This window comes from Xiphias gladius, chromosome 8 (assembly GCF_016859285.1).
Source record: "Xiphias gladius isolate SHS-SW01 ecotype Sanya breed wild chromosome 8, ASM1685928v1, whole genome shotgun sequence".
Lineage (NCBI taxonomy): Eukaryota > Metazoa > Chordata > Actinopteri > Istiophoriformes > Xiphiidae > Xiphias > Xiphias gladius.
Window position 1 is genome coordinate 20,860,469 of NC_053407.1, and position 16,522 is coordinate 20,876,990.

At 39.8% G+C, this 16,522-nt stretch overlaps 2 protein-coding genes across 7 annotated transcripts; both read right to left on the reverse strand.

The window, feature by feature from the left end:
* Positions 1-215: 215 nt before the first annotated feature.
* Positions 216-8,312, reverse strand: hbp1 (HMG-box transcription factor 1). Of its 5 annotated transcripts, XM_040132700.1 has the most exons (12): positions 8,250-8,312; positions 7,743-7,870; positions 6,746-6,917; positions 6,467-6,647; positions 5,817-5,937; positions 5,550-5,664; positions 4,494-4,612; positions 3,910-4,066; positions 3,512-3,656; positions 2,633-2,920; positions 843-984; positions 216-328 (listed from the first exon to the last, which is right to left on the reverse strand). In XM_040132700.1, the coding sequence occupies exons 3-12, from the start codon at positions 6,816-6,818 to the stop codon at positions 311-313; spliced, it is 1,359 nt and encodes a 452-aa protein (XP_039988634.1). In that variant the 5' UTR covers positions 6,819-6,917; positions 7,743-7,870; positions 8,250-8,312; the 3' UTR covers positions 216-310. The 5 variants fall into 5 exon arrangements, with proteins under 5 accessions (XP_039988634.1, XP_039988636.1, XP_039988635.1 ...); XM_040132702.1 differs by lacking the exon at positions 7,743-7,870 and having other exon boundaries at positions 8,250-8,299; XM_040132701.1 differs by lacking the exons at positions 7,743-7,870; positions 8,250-8,312 and adding an exon at positions 7,254-7,731.
* A 1,105-nt stretch (positions 8,313-9,417) lies between these two features.
* LOC120793060 (cAMP-dependent protein kinase type II-beta regulatory subunit) lies at positions 9,418-16,516 on the reverse strand. Of its 2 annotated transcripts, none has more exons than XM_040132690.1 (11): positions 16,252-16,516; positions 15,064-15,099; positions 13,589-13,641; positions 13,376-13,459; positions 13,025-13,131; positions 12,667-12,820; positions 11,012-11,113; positions 10,839-10,913; positions 10,635-10,703; positions 10,387-10,522; positions 9,418-10,229 (listed from the first exon to the last, which is right to left on the reverse strand). In XM_040132690.1, exons 1-11 carry the CDS (start codon positions 16,514-16,516, stop codon positions 10,096-10,098), a joined length of 1,215 nt encoding a protein of 404 aa, XP_039988624.1. In that variant the 3' UTR covers positions 9,418-10,095. The 2 variants fall into 2 exon arrangements, with proteins under 2 accessions (XP_039988624.1, XP_039988625.1); XM_040132691.1 differs by having other exon boundaries at positions 10,387-10,512; positions 10,631-10,703.
* Between the last annotated feature and the right edge of the window lie 6 nt (positions 16,517-16,522).

The following is a 16,522-nucleotide window of genomic DNA, read 5'->3' on the forward strand; positions in this document are numbered from 1 at the left end:
CAACCTTGAATATGAAATGACCTGAAATAAATGAGAGGATTCATTCTTATTTCAGGGGAATAAGAAATCTTTGACATTAAAGATATAAGAAAATATATGCACTGTTAGTGACTAGATTACATGTTTTGTTTATAGTTCATAATTCTGGTTTGTCTTTATAATGTTTCAGGGTTACAAAAAGGAAGTGAATTCAGCATCACAGTTGAGTCCCAAGAATACAGGGAGCAAAGAGGCATCAAGCGGTCCATCAGACTCTGTCCAGCACCTCTCCATGCCAAATCACCAACACCTGGGGATTCTGGGGGATTATCTAGGTCTGCTGGGAACCCTGTTGAAAGACGACATGAACAGTAAGTATACAGCAGGATGGACACATGGTTTAAACAAAAGTGGAGTAAATATAATTTGACGTGCTTTCAGAAAATGTCAGTGTACAATCTGGATGTTTGTTTCAAAAAAAAAAAAAAAAAAGATTCACAAAACATAATTGATCCCCACAGGAAAATTGCTTTGTTACAATCGCTCAACACTGTTAGGAACGGGTAAGTAAATAAGTAAAAAAAGTTATTTAAAAAAGACTATAAGAACTATTATCTAATAATAATACACAGGAAGTGAATACAAAAATGTACAAATGCAAATGTGTGAAAAGTAAAAAGTAATGTGTGAAGTAGAATCACAGTATGGACAAAAGTGCAATAATGGTAAGAAACAGTAAATTAACCATAATGTGCAAAAAAACTGAATGAAAAGTGCAACGTGAGTCAACATTAAATTACCCGTAGTTTAACAGCAGAGAACTACATGTTATAGTTTTATAGTCCTGTGACTTTGGTCCTTACCGAGTTGGTTCTTTTACGTTTCCAGCAGTCTGGATTGAGTCTTTTCTGCTCCTCAGCCAGAGCTTTGGCCTCCATGGTATATATCCTCCTCTCCTCACTCTTCATCTTCTTCCACTTGTCACCCAGGATGACACTAATGGCTCTGGAGTGAAAGGTTACAGATAGAACATGACCCGTTTTCTATTTCCCTTTTGTCCAGGGGAATATGAATAAAGCATTCACACATTTTAATCAGATCTGAATCTAAAGCTCTTTACAACGAAAACATTTTACTACATCTTGGGACCCAGTTCCCGAATGAAGAATTAACTTAGAAAAACAACACGAGGGGTGATACTTCTAAACTGAAATGAAAGAAAAATAACACTATGAAAATTACATATTCACTGGAGGTACTGAGGCAGGTCTTGTCTCTCACATGCTGAGAGATGATTGGCTTAATAAATTGGTCGAGCTCTGGTTTGGAGATAAGTGCGTTGCTCACGGATTCTTAAATGATACTTCTTCAAGGAGCGAAGAGCAATACTCATTTAGTTTTGCCACCACTCGTTCACAGCTGATCCAGGTATCAGAGGATCACTTCACTAACGATTATGCTACTAAAATAATCGCAGAAGTGAAAGCATGACACCCAAAGAGCCCCCGTGTAGAATTCCTGTGCAACTTTATACTCACACTTGGGGTCTCAGAGGATCATAAGGCATTCTCTTCATGTTAAACTGAAAAAGCCTTACATATAAGGTCATGGATTTACAATCTGTAGCTCTGGGCTTGACAGTTCTAGCCCAAACCAACTTTCAACAAAGAGAGTGCCTCTTAGTTATTATACTGTCAGTGCAATAACTACACAAGTCACACCACACACAATGAGTGAAGATCACTTATTACATTTCCTCTCTACGGATTTCACTCCCTTTCTCATTCATTTCAATTCAAATCTATATGATGGACAAAGTCAAGCAGGCCTTTCCTGTTTCCTGTTTGTTACAGTCTCCAGCTGTCTCCAGTGAACTTACAGGTCAGATGTCCCCCTTGGTCAAAGAAACATGCACTGTGTTTGGAAATGGAGAAGTCGTTATTGAAGTCTGTGCCATCATACTGGTTATTACAACATTAGACAACCAGACCACAAACTTTAACTACCTTCTCATAGTCTGTTTACAGTTTGTGATTGCTCTGTTCAGTGTTTGTTTATTAGCTGCCCTGGAACCATGATATCACATTCTGTAAGGGCTACAGGTATGGTCACATGTTTCTGCTCAACAAAATGTCCCTGCACTCTGCCCCAAAAAGGACACGATGTCACGTTTCTCATGCTGGCAGTAAATAAATATCAATGGATCAGAGCTACAGTTTGTACCCTAGTAGTGTGGATAATGTTTTTAAAATTGTGAAGAAACAAACTAAAATAATAACTTTTCCATTTTAAAAACACAGTGCAGCAGTGTTTCGACTGGTTTCCATGAGTTATACAAAGGGGAAATCTGACCTGTGGATCTGCCGGAGACGCCTGGAGATCGCAGCGAAACGCATGCTTGAATTTATCCGCCATTCAGGCTTCAACAGAGGTGGATGGGAGACGGAGGAAATATTTGTTTACTGGAAATGTGATGTGACCTTACGTGTACCTTAAGTGTGGGGGTATTTCATTTAACAGAAGGCTAATGTTAGTAATCAACGTTAAGATGTGATACACTGATAGAAACATTAACCTAAAATAGACAATTCTGCTTCACAAAAAAAGGCTACCATAGACATGATAGTATGGGATCTTATTGACATTTGCATACCTGTTGTCCTTCCCAGGATACATCTGTGTGTACTCCACTCTGTACTTCTTGGCAAAGAGCATGAAGGCATTCATTGGCCGCTTGCATTTTGTAGGCGTGGCACTGCTGGCTGTCCCTGAGGTGTGGCTCCTGTTCGATTTGCTACTTGAGGATTGTGGGGAGCTGGAGCGCTCAAGTTTATCACAGTCTGGACTGACAGCACCCCCGCTGGACAGGGAGGTCCTGCGCTGACGAGCCATGCTGCTGAGAACATATACTGCTGAGGAATCTAAGGGGGTGAAGTCATAACTGCAGGACAGGAAGGAAAGCAGAGACATGAGTTGATATCATGCATCTCTAATCTATCACTTTTATCTATAATTGAGTTTTTTGTAGTGTGTGCTGTTTGTTCCCAACAGTATCTAAAAGCGTCACCATGTTACTGTGAAATTCTGCTTCACTGCAACATACTTTTTAGTTTTTGTCTCAAATCTACTACTGTACATGTAGATATGTTATATGATGAATACATTCAGTAAAATATTTATAAACAATTACTTTGTTTTAAAGATGCATATTTCTAACTTTTTGTTTATTTGAAGTTATATAAAGAAAAGATTTCCCTTTTCTTGTGCAGTGTAATTTTGTTCCCCTAACGAAAAGTCACATTGAAAATACAAGTCTCTACAAACTGGTTTTATACTTTGTAAAATATGATGAGATTAAGAAAATTACAGAAAGGTGTCTTTGAGGTGTGTGTGTGTGTGTGTGTGTGTGTGTGTGTGTGTGTGTGTGTGTGTGTGTGTGTGTACACATCAGACAGTCATCAACATAAGTACAGGTCTTCAAACAGGTAGATACAAAGCTCTCTTTGCTCTCACATAATTTAGAAGAGTGTACCTTCTGAAAGTGTCAAAGACGACCGAGTCATCACAGTTAATGGCATCTGGGTGGTTTGGTGGCAGGCACACATCACCAAGCTGCATCTCATAGCAAGGGATCCCATGATGCACCACAGTAAGGCTTGGATAAAAGGAAGACCACCCTGAAAAAGACAGACAGTAAATTAAAGATGACTTTGATCTTAAAGCTGTTTGCATTTGGTCAGTGGAAGCTTCTGTTGGCAAAGACTGATTTCACATATTGCTCCAAAATCTGTTTTTGACATATTTTTGCTTTCGTCTCTTGCCAACCAAGCTGTTCTCTCTCAAAATACAAGAAAGCATAACCTGTCGTCTATTTGAACCATAGCAGCAGTATATTTGTGCTACTGAACGGGAAATAAAAAGTTATTTTACCTTTATTTTTGACAAAAAATGGGTGATCTAGTCGGCATTCAGCAGTTAAAAGGCCATCATCAGGTGAGCCAGGGTCAAAGGTCAGTTTAAGAACTGCCTGGCCAAAAGATACTGTCTCTTCATGGCTCACCAACTTCAGCCCCTCTGAACCGAATCTCTGTAAATCAAGCAAAAGGCCAATAAGATTAGTCTTTGCTCACCCGCCAGTCAAGCTAATTGAACCCAACACTGAGGAAAAATTGGAGTAACTAATATTTGTTGCCTGGTTATCTGGAAAGTTCAAAAGGCTCCTATTATTATGAAAAATGACATAACCACTGAAAATCAGCATGAATGTGTTTCAAGACTCATTCATGCTCTGTTACTCCCTTGCTGTCTTTTCACTGTTAGCCTGTCTGCCACCTAGTGGCCATTCCAAGCCATTGTAATGTTTAGTATACAGACAACCAGAATCTGTAACTCATAGAGTCAACAATGCAACAAAACTAAGCTCAAGGTGTACTTAGCTGGAAGGTTTTCAGGAGTACAGCAAATTGTTGTCAAATATTTTTAAGACATACTGAAGTCACTATTCATTGCCTAACCTTGGGAGAGGAAGAGGATGACATCATGGTTTCGTCATCTGAGTCATCATCTGAATCCCCAAGCTCATCAGCTTCCTGCCACTCTACATTAGGACCTCGATGGAAGCGCAGGCGAGTTCCTGAATATCAGCGCAACAATGCAACAGATGAAAAAGCAGATGTTTGTTGATACTGATAAGAGAATGCTGGAAAATGGGTGCAATGCTGCTGTTTGGACAGCAGGGGTCAGGATTTCTTAACAAATGTTTGTAAATTGTGCTCATCCTGATTTGGGAAAATCCTTTCAGAAAAGTGTAAAAAAAAGATTATTGTTAGCACCTCTACTGCACCTGTCCCAAACAGTCTTGATTGCATGTCAACCGTGTATTTTACATTTGTTTTTAAACATTACTGATGTACACATTAACAGATTTATGAAAATATTAATGAATGACTTTTTTGTTTTCTAATGGGGAGTACGTTTACACTAGATTGGGGTTTGTGCCTTTAAACTATGAGACATACTTATCAAGCCTTTTTTTTTTTTTTTTCAAGAAATTCTTAGAAAAGCTTACAGTTAAAGGAGCAGTGCGTAAGATTTGGTGACATCTAGTGGTGAGGTTTGCAGACTGCAACCAACTGAATGACCCCCCCCCTTCCCTTTCAAGAACTGTTGTAGAACCTACAGTGGCCTTCGGGTAACGTAAAAATGCCTACGGCCCTCTCTAGAGCCAGTGTTTTGTTTGTCCGTGGGCCACTGTAGAAACATGGCAGTGAAACATGGCAGGCTCTGTGGAAAAGGATCCACTGCCTACGTAGATATGAAGGGATCATTCTAAGCTAACGAAAACACAACGATTCTTAGTTTTACGTTTTTATACACTAATAAAAACAATTGTGAATATTGTATTCAATTTCTGCCAATAGATCCCTCTAAATCCTACACCCTGGTCTTTTAACTTCAACATGTGTGAGTAACGTGAGGTATAAGTATGTGCATGTGCACTAGTAGATGCATATGCTGTATAAATGAGTGTGTGTGTGTGTGTGTGTGTGTGTGTGTGTGTATGTATGTACCTTTAAGGAAGCAATGCCAGGCTGTGGAGGGCCAGGAGTGAGACCAGGCCATGTCTTCGTCATCAGAAAAGGATGATGACATTGAAAAAACTCCAGACTCCGATTCACTGCTGGCCTGTTGTAGATAATAGAAAACATTTTACAATTACATCAGTAAAAATAAACAATTACAGTTTGCATGTCATACAGAATTTACTTGGAAATAATTACTGGTTCTACAGGAATAAATGGTTCTTAGGTTTTCAGAGGCTGGAAGAGAAAGGTTACCCTGACACGCCTGCGCTCCCTGAGGTGGCCTCTGGATGGGTTGGGTGCACTACTGGCTAATGGGGGCCGGGCATAGGAATGTAAACTATTACTGTTGCCAAAGATGTGGACTGGAGATGATCTGGAAAAAAAAGACAATGGTATAAATATATATAGTCAGTAAGCTGGTTAATGTGTCATGCACGTATAAGTGGCCACCCTACATGGGCTTACTAGAAACCAAAAAATTGCTGTTGCAATGTTGATACATGTGTCAGACATGAGCATAATTTCTTACATTACATGGTAAAACAAAGAACTTGATCGTAAGTGAACATATTGGCAATACTGTATATTTAAAAGTAATATTTATGAACTACATGCCGCTCAATGTATTCCTGTAAGAAGATTAGCCAGGTTTACCGTAAAATGACTTTGTGATATCTTGGTCATAAGGATGTAAACATAATGAGCCACTCAAAATTTCAGGGGATATTTCATAAGATACTTTCTAAGTTATGTGGCTTATCCTGTTTTGTGGAATGCCCACTAGGTTTACTAGTGTGCACTTATGTTATTAAGTACGTTGTCAACTTCTCTCTGTGTTTATGTCACCTGTATGCAACCATTAGACTTAGCTGATTTTCATGCTACTACATGTTCTTACAAACCTCTTATGTGGGGCGTCCTTCAGCAAGGGGCTCTGAGGACTGGTGGCAATGTTGGCCAGTTCGGCGAGCCAGTTGGTGCTGGGGGAGCAGCTAAGCTCCTGGTGAGATACTCCTGCTCCAACCTGAAATAACCCTGGAGACCTCTGGTCCTCTTCCACCTCCTGCAGCTCTGGCATGTCATCTAAAGAGAGGTCAGCAGTAATATTCATAATAAACATGAGGACAAATCTCAGTCTGCTTAAATGTAGAATGTGAGTTCTTGCTGGTGTAGCATTTTACCATAATCCATGTGGCACCCAGGTGAGGACGACAGGTCTTCGTTACACTTGAGTGGATCAAAGGACTCATCCATTCCCACAATGTTCTGCTGTTTTCTTTCTTTCTTTCTTTTTTTTTAAACTGGCTACAGGTCAGATTACTCAGCTTCCATCATCATATTATGCCACGTCAGCTGGTTTTAGGCAAAACCGAGAGACAAAATTAGAGCTTTCACAACCAAAGTGAAACTGCAGCAAAGTTCTATTTACAAGGGTGTTTCAATTAGACTTATACAATACCCAGTCACAATTAAAGAAAATGGAGTCTTTGTAATTGCATACATAAGTCTGAATGGTAGCATGTAGATTTTTGATAGTGATATTATGGTTTCACTGAGGCATGATAAAAGGATCCATGGAATAAAAAAGCATTAACATAACATACATTAACTCTCAAAGATTTCTGACAACAGCAAATAAAAAAAGATCCCATACTGCATGTAATCATTACAAGACATTTCATGTGTTACATGAATATATGGAGAATATAGGCAGCCTTCAGGGAATCCTTTGTCTCTGAGTCGACACAGTAAACCTCTGTGACTGGTCATGTGACCCGCTGCGTGGAGGCCTTGTTTATAAACTTAAAAGGGTTTGGCGCATGCGTACCAGAGCTCATTCATTCATAACTGCGTAGCAAAAGTGATAAATATCAGAAATTCGTCTCGAAAAGTTCGTGTCGAGGCTCAAAAACACGAAGCTGAAAAAGAGTGTTAAAGAATATCCGTGACAGAGTAAAACATCTTGTGCTTATTTGAAAAGAATTTGATGTGTTTGAGGTCGTGCAAAGTTGCAAAATTTTGGTTTAAAAATGTAAAATAAGCTGTGGGCTTCAAACGCATCACTTTAAACGGAAAAACTAACGGTCATTTGCGTTCTGACAACCGATCAACGGTCGCTGCACGGTCGGACGAACCGTCGCTTCGACTTCGCAAAACGCGGATGTACTGGTGGCATACCGTTAATAAAACGTTTCGAAGGTATCATGTCCAAAAAGACAGTCTGGAGCCCAGGCCTGCCGATTTCCCACCCCTCAACGGCAGCAGCAGTGTCCTCGGCTCAAACCCAGAGGCTTTCGGGTTTAACACTGTAAACAAAAGAATGTCAACAAGTTGAGGCATGACGCAACCTCTCTGCCCCGTTCAAAATGAATGACACGAAAACCTCCAGAAGCCCTTTAACGACATTTCCGTGCCACCCAGAACCGACTTTACCGACTGAATGACTTGTTTTGCTACACAGAACTACTGTCGGATGGGTCTCTTATCACCAAAACAAGCGTCGGAGCCAAGAAAAAAAAAAAAACATTGTCGAGCACAACCTGTGATTCGACATCAAATAAACGCGTGACAGCCCTGCTAAAACACCGTGTTAGAATTGCAAAGACACGAATCACACAATGCTCAAGTAAAAAATGAGTCTGAACCGTTTATTTCTTCGAAAAAAGTAGACAACTTCCCACTTACCAGACCTGTCGCCATCAAGAAAACTCTCTGGCATTCACTCGAGGGGTGGGAATGAATGTTTCCAGAGGAAGCCTCCTATTGGTGAATAAGAACGTCAGTAACAAAAACCCTGGCATTCTATTGGTCGATACAGCTGAGAAAAACACCGAAGGCGGGGTCAAGTTTGTTGATCATCATATCATTGGTTGAAAGTACATGCCCGTTACTACCCAGTAACAGCTGATTGGCAATAACAGGAACAATACATGGTTATTTTTTTATCCGTAATGTTGCAACTACAGCAAAAAGTACACAATACTTTCTAGATTATTTTCGCTTTCTCTTGTAATTAAATCTCTATAAACTTTTTACTACAAGATCTAATGAATGAACAAATGAACGACTGTATGAATGAAGAATGAATGGACGGCGAATGAGTGACCGAATGGTGAATGAAAAGCACTGAACTTGTACTATTCCTTTATTGTAACAGTTACGTGACACGAAAAATATAAAAATGTTCTTTATTGACATGAAAAGTGAAACATACAGTACTTTCAGCCAGTGTTATGGGTTTGCCTTCAGAAATGACCAGTACTGCCTACACAAAGGGGGGAAATAAATTCAGAATGTTTATATGTCAAACCAGCTTTAAACAGTTTAAGCTGCAGTTAACCACAGACAAAATACAGAAGACTTCAATTATTCATTTCAAAACGAGAGAAGAAGAAGAGAGAGAGAGAGAGAGAGAGGACCCACTTTAGATTCCTGTTGAGATGGAACATCGGAATATGTGTTTCCAAACAGTATAAGTTGTTGGCAGAGGTAGACAGCAATAATGGATGTCATAATCATAATATATGTTTAACTGACACAAAAACAGTATGACTTAAACTTGACACTAAAACACAGGAAAATCAATTGTCTCAAGACATTGCCTATAATGTCTACAGTCTAGTGTGGCGACTTATGAAATTAAAGGTGGGCCTAACAGTAAATACTCATTTTCAAATTGTACAGCAATGTGTTGTATATTCTTACAAAACTATCAGCTATCTCTCTGAAGTTTGTTTGTCCTTTTTTTTTTCTTTTTTTTTTCATAAAAACATAGTATTAGGCTAACAGCCACAAACACTTACCAACAATGATATACAGTTTATGAACACGTATTCAAGGGACTTAAATCTTATGATAAAGAAAAATGTATTTTGTAAAAATGTTATAGTACTGCCAAGTCTACATTCTGTTGTGATCAAAATGTGAAAGATGTTATTCAAACACAGAATTAATATAACTTCCTTTACAAATTGTTTATCTTTTCTCATGTTGGGGTGCCCCTCTACCAGTTCACCTCATGCTGCAAGTGTTAGTGCTCTCGCCAAAAATTGACAAGAGAACGTGACATATTTGCTCGCAATTATCCTGTAAGAAATTAGCTTTGGCATCTGGTTTTAACAAACAATGTTTAGAAATTTACAAAGGATATTATACTGTAGGTGTAATTATAACACTATGGATATAAGGTGAGAGTTAACAAAAGTGTTCAGTATACAAACAAATAATGCATCCGACACTGACAAAATGTACACTTACATTTTTAAGGTGAGAGTCATGAGAAATCTAATTTTAACAAGCTTTAAGCAACTCTGCTTTGGCTTACTTTAGTCATAACACTGTGGAAAACTCTGTTAAAATGAACTTTGTCTCATATGGGAATCTGATGAAGTCTGTTTTACTTATCTGATACACAAATATCATAGTGAGTATTCACATTTCTTTAAGAAAAGCCATTTAAGTGGTTATGGGGAAAAACATCCATACAAGCCTCTTTTTTTTATCCACTGATTCATGGTCCATTGGAACCGACTCATGCACTTTGTTGCTCAATCTCAGGACTACTTCCAAACAGGGTGACCAGCTGTTCCTCATAGTTAGCAATGTTTCTCTTCATGATGTCCATGCATGGGCCCAGCAATCTCTCAAAGGCTTTGACATCCATGACTGAAAAACAAAACAAAAACAGAACGAAAAAGAACAGAAGAGACAGACATAGCTTAGGAAGATTAATGGAGAGTAATGTAAAAAAACAAGTGGTGTACTGGAGGATTTACATGCTGGACTCAATATATGAATGATCATAGAATTGCACAAAAAGTACCCAAGCATTTGACACTCCCCACAGCATATGCCGATGCAGCTCTGGGCTTGTTTGTGACAAGCGCCAACTCCCCAAAATACTGGCCCCTAGAGCATGTGGCTATATCCACCTCCTCTTCCACCTGGTCTTTTTTCGTCTAACGAGAAAAAAAATGCAAACAATAACATACCAGATAAACACCATAGATTTTTTTTAGTCGGACGTTTTTTTTACACTTAAAAATTAAAGGGAGACCTGGGCAAACATACCCTACTTCTTTTCATGGTGATTCTAACTTGGCCAGACTCGACAATGTAGAAGCAATCTGCTAAATCACCCTGTAATACACAAGCATTCATGAAACAGTAAATGAGCACCAAAAAAAATAAGGGACTCTGTGTTTATAAATGCTCTATTGGAACAGGAAATAAAAAGACCAATCCAAGAACAGACCGTACAAAGAGACTCATCACCTGAGCAATAATCTGCTGTGAATCGTTGTACACCTTGGTGGATAGCACATCTACAACCTTCATTCTCTCTGAGAGCTGTGGATGAAAAGATATTTGCTTGACAATTGGTTTACTGTAAATGCACACTGCAGTTTCTTGATGCGGACAAAGGAGGACAAAGCTAATCTTCTAACCTCTAATGATGTAAGCAGTGGTAGCGTTTCTATGAATGCCTCATACAGCTTCCTCTTCTTGGCATTGTTCTTCACTATGATCCTCCTGAATGTCAGACGATCCTGAAACGGAGATTTAAAGAAAATAAAAACACTCAGCTGCGTGTTTAAAGACACAGTGAAAAGAAATATACGTTTTACAACTTCTAATCCTGTGTACCTGCATTAATTGTTTATACATTTGTGAATATATGTCAAAAATCATTCTTGAGTATTTCTAATCAAGAGGCCCTCTCAATATTTGATGACTCCTCTTGACTTCAGGAGCATATACATAACAAAATAATAATGATAATAATAATACACATAATGGCAAAAGAATCCAGGATACTCAGAAAGTCTGGCACCGCCGTAACTTTTAATGTTGTGCTTGTTTTCCCTGCACTCTCTAGAAAATGCAGGATGACTGGGTAGTGATACTCATTTACATTTTCCCTACATTTCCAGACTGTTCTGGCATATTTTTACCAAACAATAACTGATATGTAACAAGATTTTGCAGTAGGGGTCGCTGTAAACCAGATTTTAAATAAGCAGAGCATCTCCTGCAAACCATAACACCAGTATTTCAACCATCTGTCATCCTGCTTCTGTAAGTGATAAGCCTTTATAAATCTCAAGGTTGGAAGTCTTTTCAGCAGGATGATATGCAGTTTAGACATAAATAATGGCCAATAACATGGTAGATGATTACATAGTGTACTGCGTAGGGCGCCCTCTGGCGGGAAAAACGAAACAAATCCCATCCAAACAAGCCAACACAGCTCTAGTCTTGCAGTACAGTGGCCAACAGAGTCAGTCCTAGGCCCTGGAATTCAGAGTACGGCAGTTTTAACATCCTACCAGACTACCACAGAGTTACAGGGCACTTTAATCCCAGGCCTAAGTCAGACTTTAATTAGAGGTCCTACTACTGTCTGCTCTTTGCTCAGAAGCCCCTCAGCAGCGCCATGCCTCCTCGACCTCAGGGGACTGTTTGTTGAACAGAGTTAGCTGCTTGTTCACAGACTCAAACACACAGTACAAGGGCCCAGGTCAACAGGGGATACAGCTGCAACCTCCCTAGTCTGCGCAGAGATGACATAACAAAGCTGTTAACCACAGTTTAAGGACACGACCCTCACTGAGTCATTAATAAACAGGCTGCTTCACAGAAAGAGACCAAGTAGCAACTGAATGTTCAAAACAGCTGTTCTGGCCACAATTCATAAAGTAGCTGGATGTTGTTTAAGGAAAATACCATAAAATTAAAATTTTACTCAAAAAAATCATAATCATGCTCCATGATGGTGCTGGGGGCCCCACTTTTTCACATTTTGATAGTTTATAACACCTCAAGCCAGCTACCTACTTTAATATATGAATTAATGAACATGTAATCTCATATGCAGAGGCATTATTAGTGCTCTCTCACTTTTAGTTGAATTCAGTGGGTTTTATTCAGTATGTTGTGTCAGTCAGATGCTGTGATCTCCCTCATGACACCAGGTACCAACACTGCCACAGACAACCTGGATGTCTACTGTAAATCCTGGCAACTGACAGCCCAGCGTGTTATCAAAACCTGAGTACGGAGCCAACTGCGCTCTTGTATGAGGATTTAATGGTTTACTCACTAGGCACCAAAGGGCTCCAGGCGAGATGGCGATTATTGTGGCTGCCCTGGGGGTGTTGTACATCAATGCTAGTTCTCCAAAGCTGCCTCTGTTGTCATAGCAGCCCACCAGCTTCTCTGTGCCATCAACCTTCATGAAAATGTTAAACGTCCCGCTGAACGAAAACACAATAGAAAAATAGCAAATCAGAGAAAATATAAATACCTGGCAGCCATATTGGTGTCTTCTGAAATCTTTAGTCACCAAAAAAGATTGATTTTACAGAATACTTTAAAAATATATTCATTTTCAAAATTACTTATTTAACAATCAATGACCTTATTCAGGAAAAAAATACTGTAATCATATGAATATGTACCTTTCAATGACATAAAAATTGTCCCCATCATCATCTTGATCAATGATGTGCTCCCCTTCTGTGCAGAACTTCTCAAACATGGCATCCAGCACCTGAGACATCTCTTCCTGTATGGTATAGAATAGCAAAACAGCAAGGTATTTGAATTTCACATGTTGAAACAATCCTGCACAATCAACTCAGCGTGCTGTATCAGCTACCTAAAAAGAACCATCTTTAACAATCAGGCAAAGTGCATTGAGCTGTGGCAAAGAGCTGCAGGCCTCAGGCCATGTTCTCCTTTGTGCAATTTAAGATTTGGCAGAGCACAAACCAGAGGAGTACAGAGTGCTTAAGGAATATTCCACTCACCGGATCCAAATTCTTGAACAGAAGAATGTCCCTACAAGCTTCCTGTAGTCTCTGTCTCTGGTCATCGGTTTTTGGGTGGGTGACCTGCACAATAAAACACACACCTGTGCTGTGGCCCCAAGGTAGCTTACACAGAATAAGTCAAATTGTTGACCATTTTATTCTTATTCAGAGTTACAATTCATAATGCTGTGGCATTGGAATACAGCCTACCCTTGGCTCTTTATCCTCCTCATCTTCATCAGGATTGAATGCTTCAGCACACACTGCGTAACATAGTTCAACAAATGAATGAACTGTTCAGTCACTACTAGACAGTAGATTCAACCAAAGCTTCAAACTTCTGTCCCCTCTCCCACATTTGAAATTCTCTTGTGGATAAATATTTATTTTGTGTTATCGTTCCGGTATTTTTTACTCCCGGGGTTTTATTGTATTCTATGGATTTTAAGGCACATTGCTTGTCTTATGATATGGGTGTATCTTATCAGTTATTGACAGTGTAATTGTTTGAGGTGTTTGTAATTTGAATTGTTTGTTGATTGGTTTTTGCAGCCTGTTGCTCGAGTATAAGATGTTGTTCATATTGCAAGTTTATTGCCTGTCTAAGCTCTATGAGGTCTATACTTTTTCAATAAACTTTATACAGACCAAACTTTTGGGGAAAAAAAAGACATTGTACTCGAGCACGCCCGTCGCCTAAGGCCCATACTGCATAACTGCAGTGTCCACAGTTCTACTCATGGCCAGGGTCCCTTGTTGCATTTCGTACTTCTCTCTCTCTCTCACACACCCACATTTCCTGTCTGTACCTTGACTACCAATATCAAATAAAGCCAGAAAAATTAAGTTAAGAAAAGCCAAATCCAAGGAATGATTCAGTGCCATTTCACGCGATAAATCTCTCAACAAACTTTCCTCATCTTAAGTGTGTGTGTTTGTGTGTGTGTGGTGGGGATGGGGGGTCTCGTACCACATTTCCTTCCTGTTTTAATGGCAAGATAAGACATAAAGCATTATTTGAGAGAATCTAGCATCATCTAGACACATGTTGAATTACGCTTTATGCTTCACAAATGTGGGAACAATAATGTTGTCAATAAAATATCTAGACCCCAGTATCCATACTACGTAAAATCCATTTTTATTTTATATACAAATACACTTTTTTTGACTTAATTGGTAGTCTACTACCATTCTTTTGTCCTAAGCAGAGGATGTTAATTTCCCATCTGAAGTGATAAAAGGTAAGAAATTAATCACATTACTGGTTCTTTTTATTGGCTCATACTTTACATTCAAACTGTCAAACGTATGACCACCAGCCCTAATACAGCAAAGTTATTTTTGCAAAGCTCCAACCTTAGTATTACAATGAGCAAGGGATTATTACTAGTAGTACTTGCCCAGATCTCCCACGCACAGGATTCACTGACATGATCAACCAGGCTCGAGACAAAGCAGTTTCAAAAACTCGAATAAATCAACACTATTACAATAAACTGAAGACACTGAGAAAAACCAGATGGAAAAACACTTCAATATTGCTTGAAGTGGAGCAAATCTGACGCAGCCTCAGTGTTCATGCAAGTGTTATATATTTCCAGCACTGACACTGCCCAGAGCCTTCCTCTTGACAGAACAAGCTTTTAACAGCCATCTTAAACAGGCAGCAAATGACAACTCACCTGATGCTCTTCTGATGAATCTGTTTATTACTGGGGCTGCAAATTATAAAAAAAAAAATATATATATTAACATGTTAAGTTTCATCATAAAGTGAATCTATCCTACAGTAACTCAGTGATCACTGGAAAGGATTCAGTTAATGCTCCAGTTTTGTACATCTACAGTGGCACACGTGTAGCAGAGTACACGCAGCCCTGTGCTCATTAAGACTCCATATTCATGTGGGTAAAACCTGCAGAAGGAAAGCTGCTTTGAAGTGCTGTTCGCCTCACTGAGTCAAATTTAAATGAGACAAAGAATTAAAATGTAAAACACAGCAAAAAAGGGCCAAGCGCCAACACAATACCTCGGTATGAAATATACATTAGGTAGGGGGTCTCATCCATTAACGGCCTGCCGGCCAGCCTTGTCCGGGGAGGCTCATTGAAATATCATTGAGATAAGGCCCTGGAGGTGTGATGGTGCACGATCATGACACAAATATACTACAATAGTTAGTTTAATGATTAAATATAGAGCCCTTATGTAACCGTTGCAGCCAACCTTGGAGACCCCACCACTCATTGGGATGCTGTGTCAGAGCTCTGGGTTGCTATGCTACTTGCTGCAGTTTATGGCAATCCAGCACTGGCCACTGTGTTAAATATGACCACAGTTTAGGGAGCAGAAACTCATCTTGGGCAGCGTAGGTCGTATTTTCCACTGCTCACATCACAGCAGCGCTTTAGTTTTTCTATTTTCTTTTGCTTTGTCATATTTTTGGGAAACAGTCAGGGTAGGCCCATCAGGCCTGTGCCTGCAACGGCAAATGTTCGAATGACCTAGAGGTGCAGGCTCAACAAAACCCAAAACAAATCGATTAAAAAAAACAACGCGGACTCCCTTATTTCTGCAGCTGATGTTTTAACGCTGCCCTTATCTCAAAAACGTGTGTGCATGGACGAAGCGCAAGGCATGTTCGTTGAGCATCGTTCAGCCTCCGTGACCATATTTGGCGAATGACAGCGCCGCGGTGGATGGAAGGTGGCGAGCGCTGGAGCATCACTGCGCTCCCTTGCGCTTCTCATCCTCTCCCGCCGAACAGAGGACGTGCACACGGCGATACATGCCCACAGTTCAAATCAAACGAAGGGCATCCACATTCACATCCGGCATCTCCCTGACATATTGTAAATCTATGAGCCTACCTATGAATTCCTCCTCGTCGTCGTCCTCCTCCTCTCCGTTTTCCGAATCGATCTGCATGGCTTCGTCAATGAAATTGACCGCTTTTCCAGGTCTTGGGGCCGAATTTTGGTCATTGCCAAATGAGGCCTCTTTGGTCTCACTGTCCTTCAGCTGGGTGAAGTACTGTAATGCAAACTCGAGCAAATCCCTGGGCTGATTCCTCAAAACTTCCACGGTAAAGCTCTGTAACAGCTCCGTCAGTCCTTCAGGAATTTCTATACTCATTCCTGT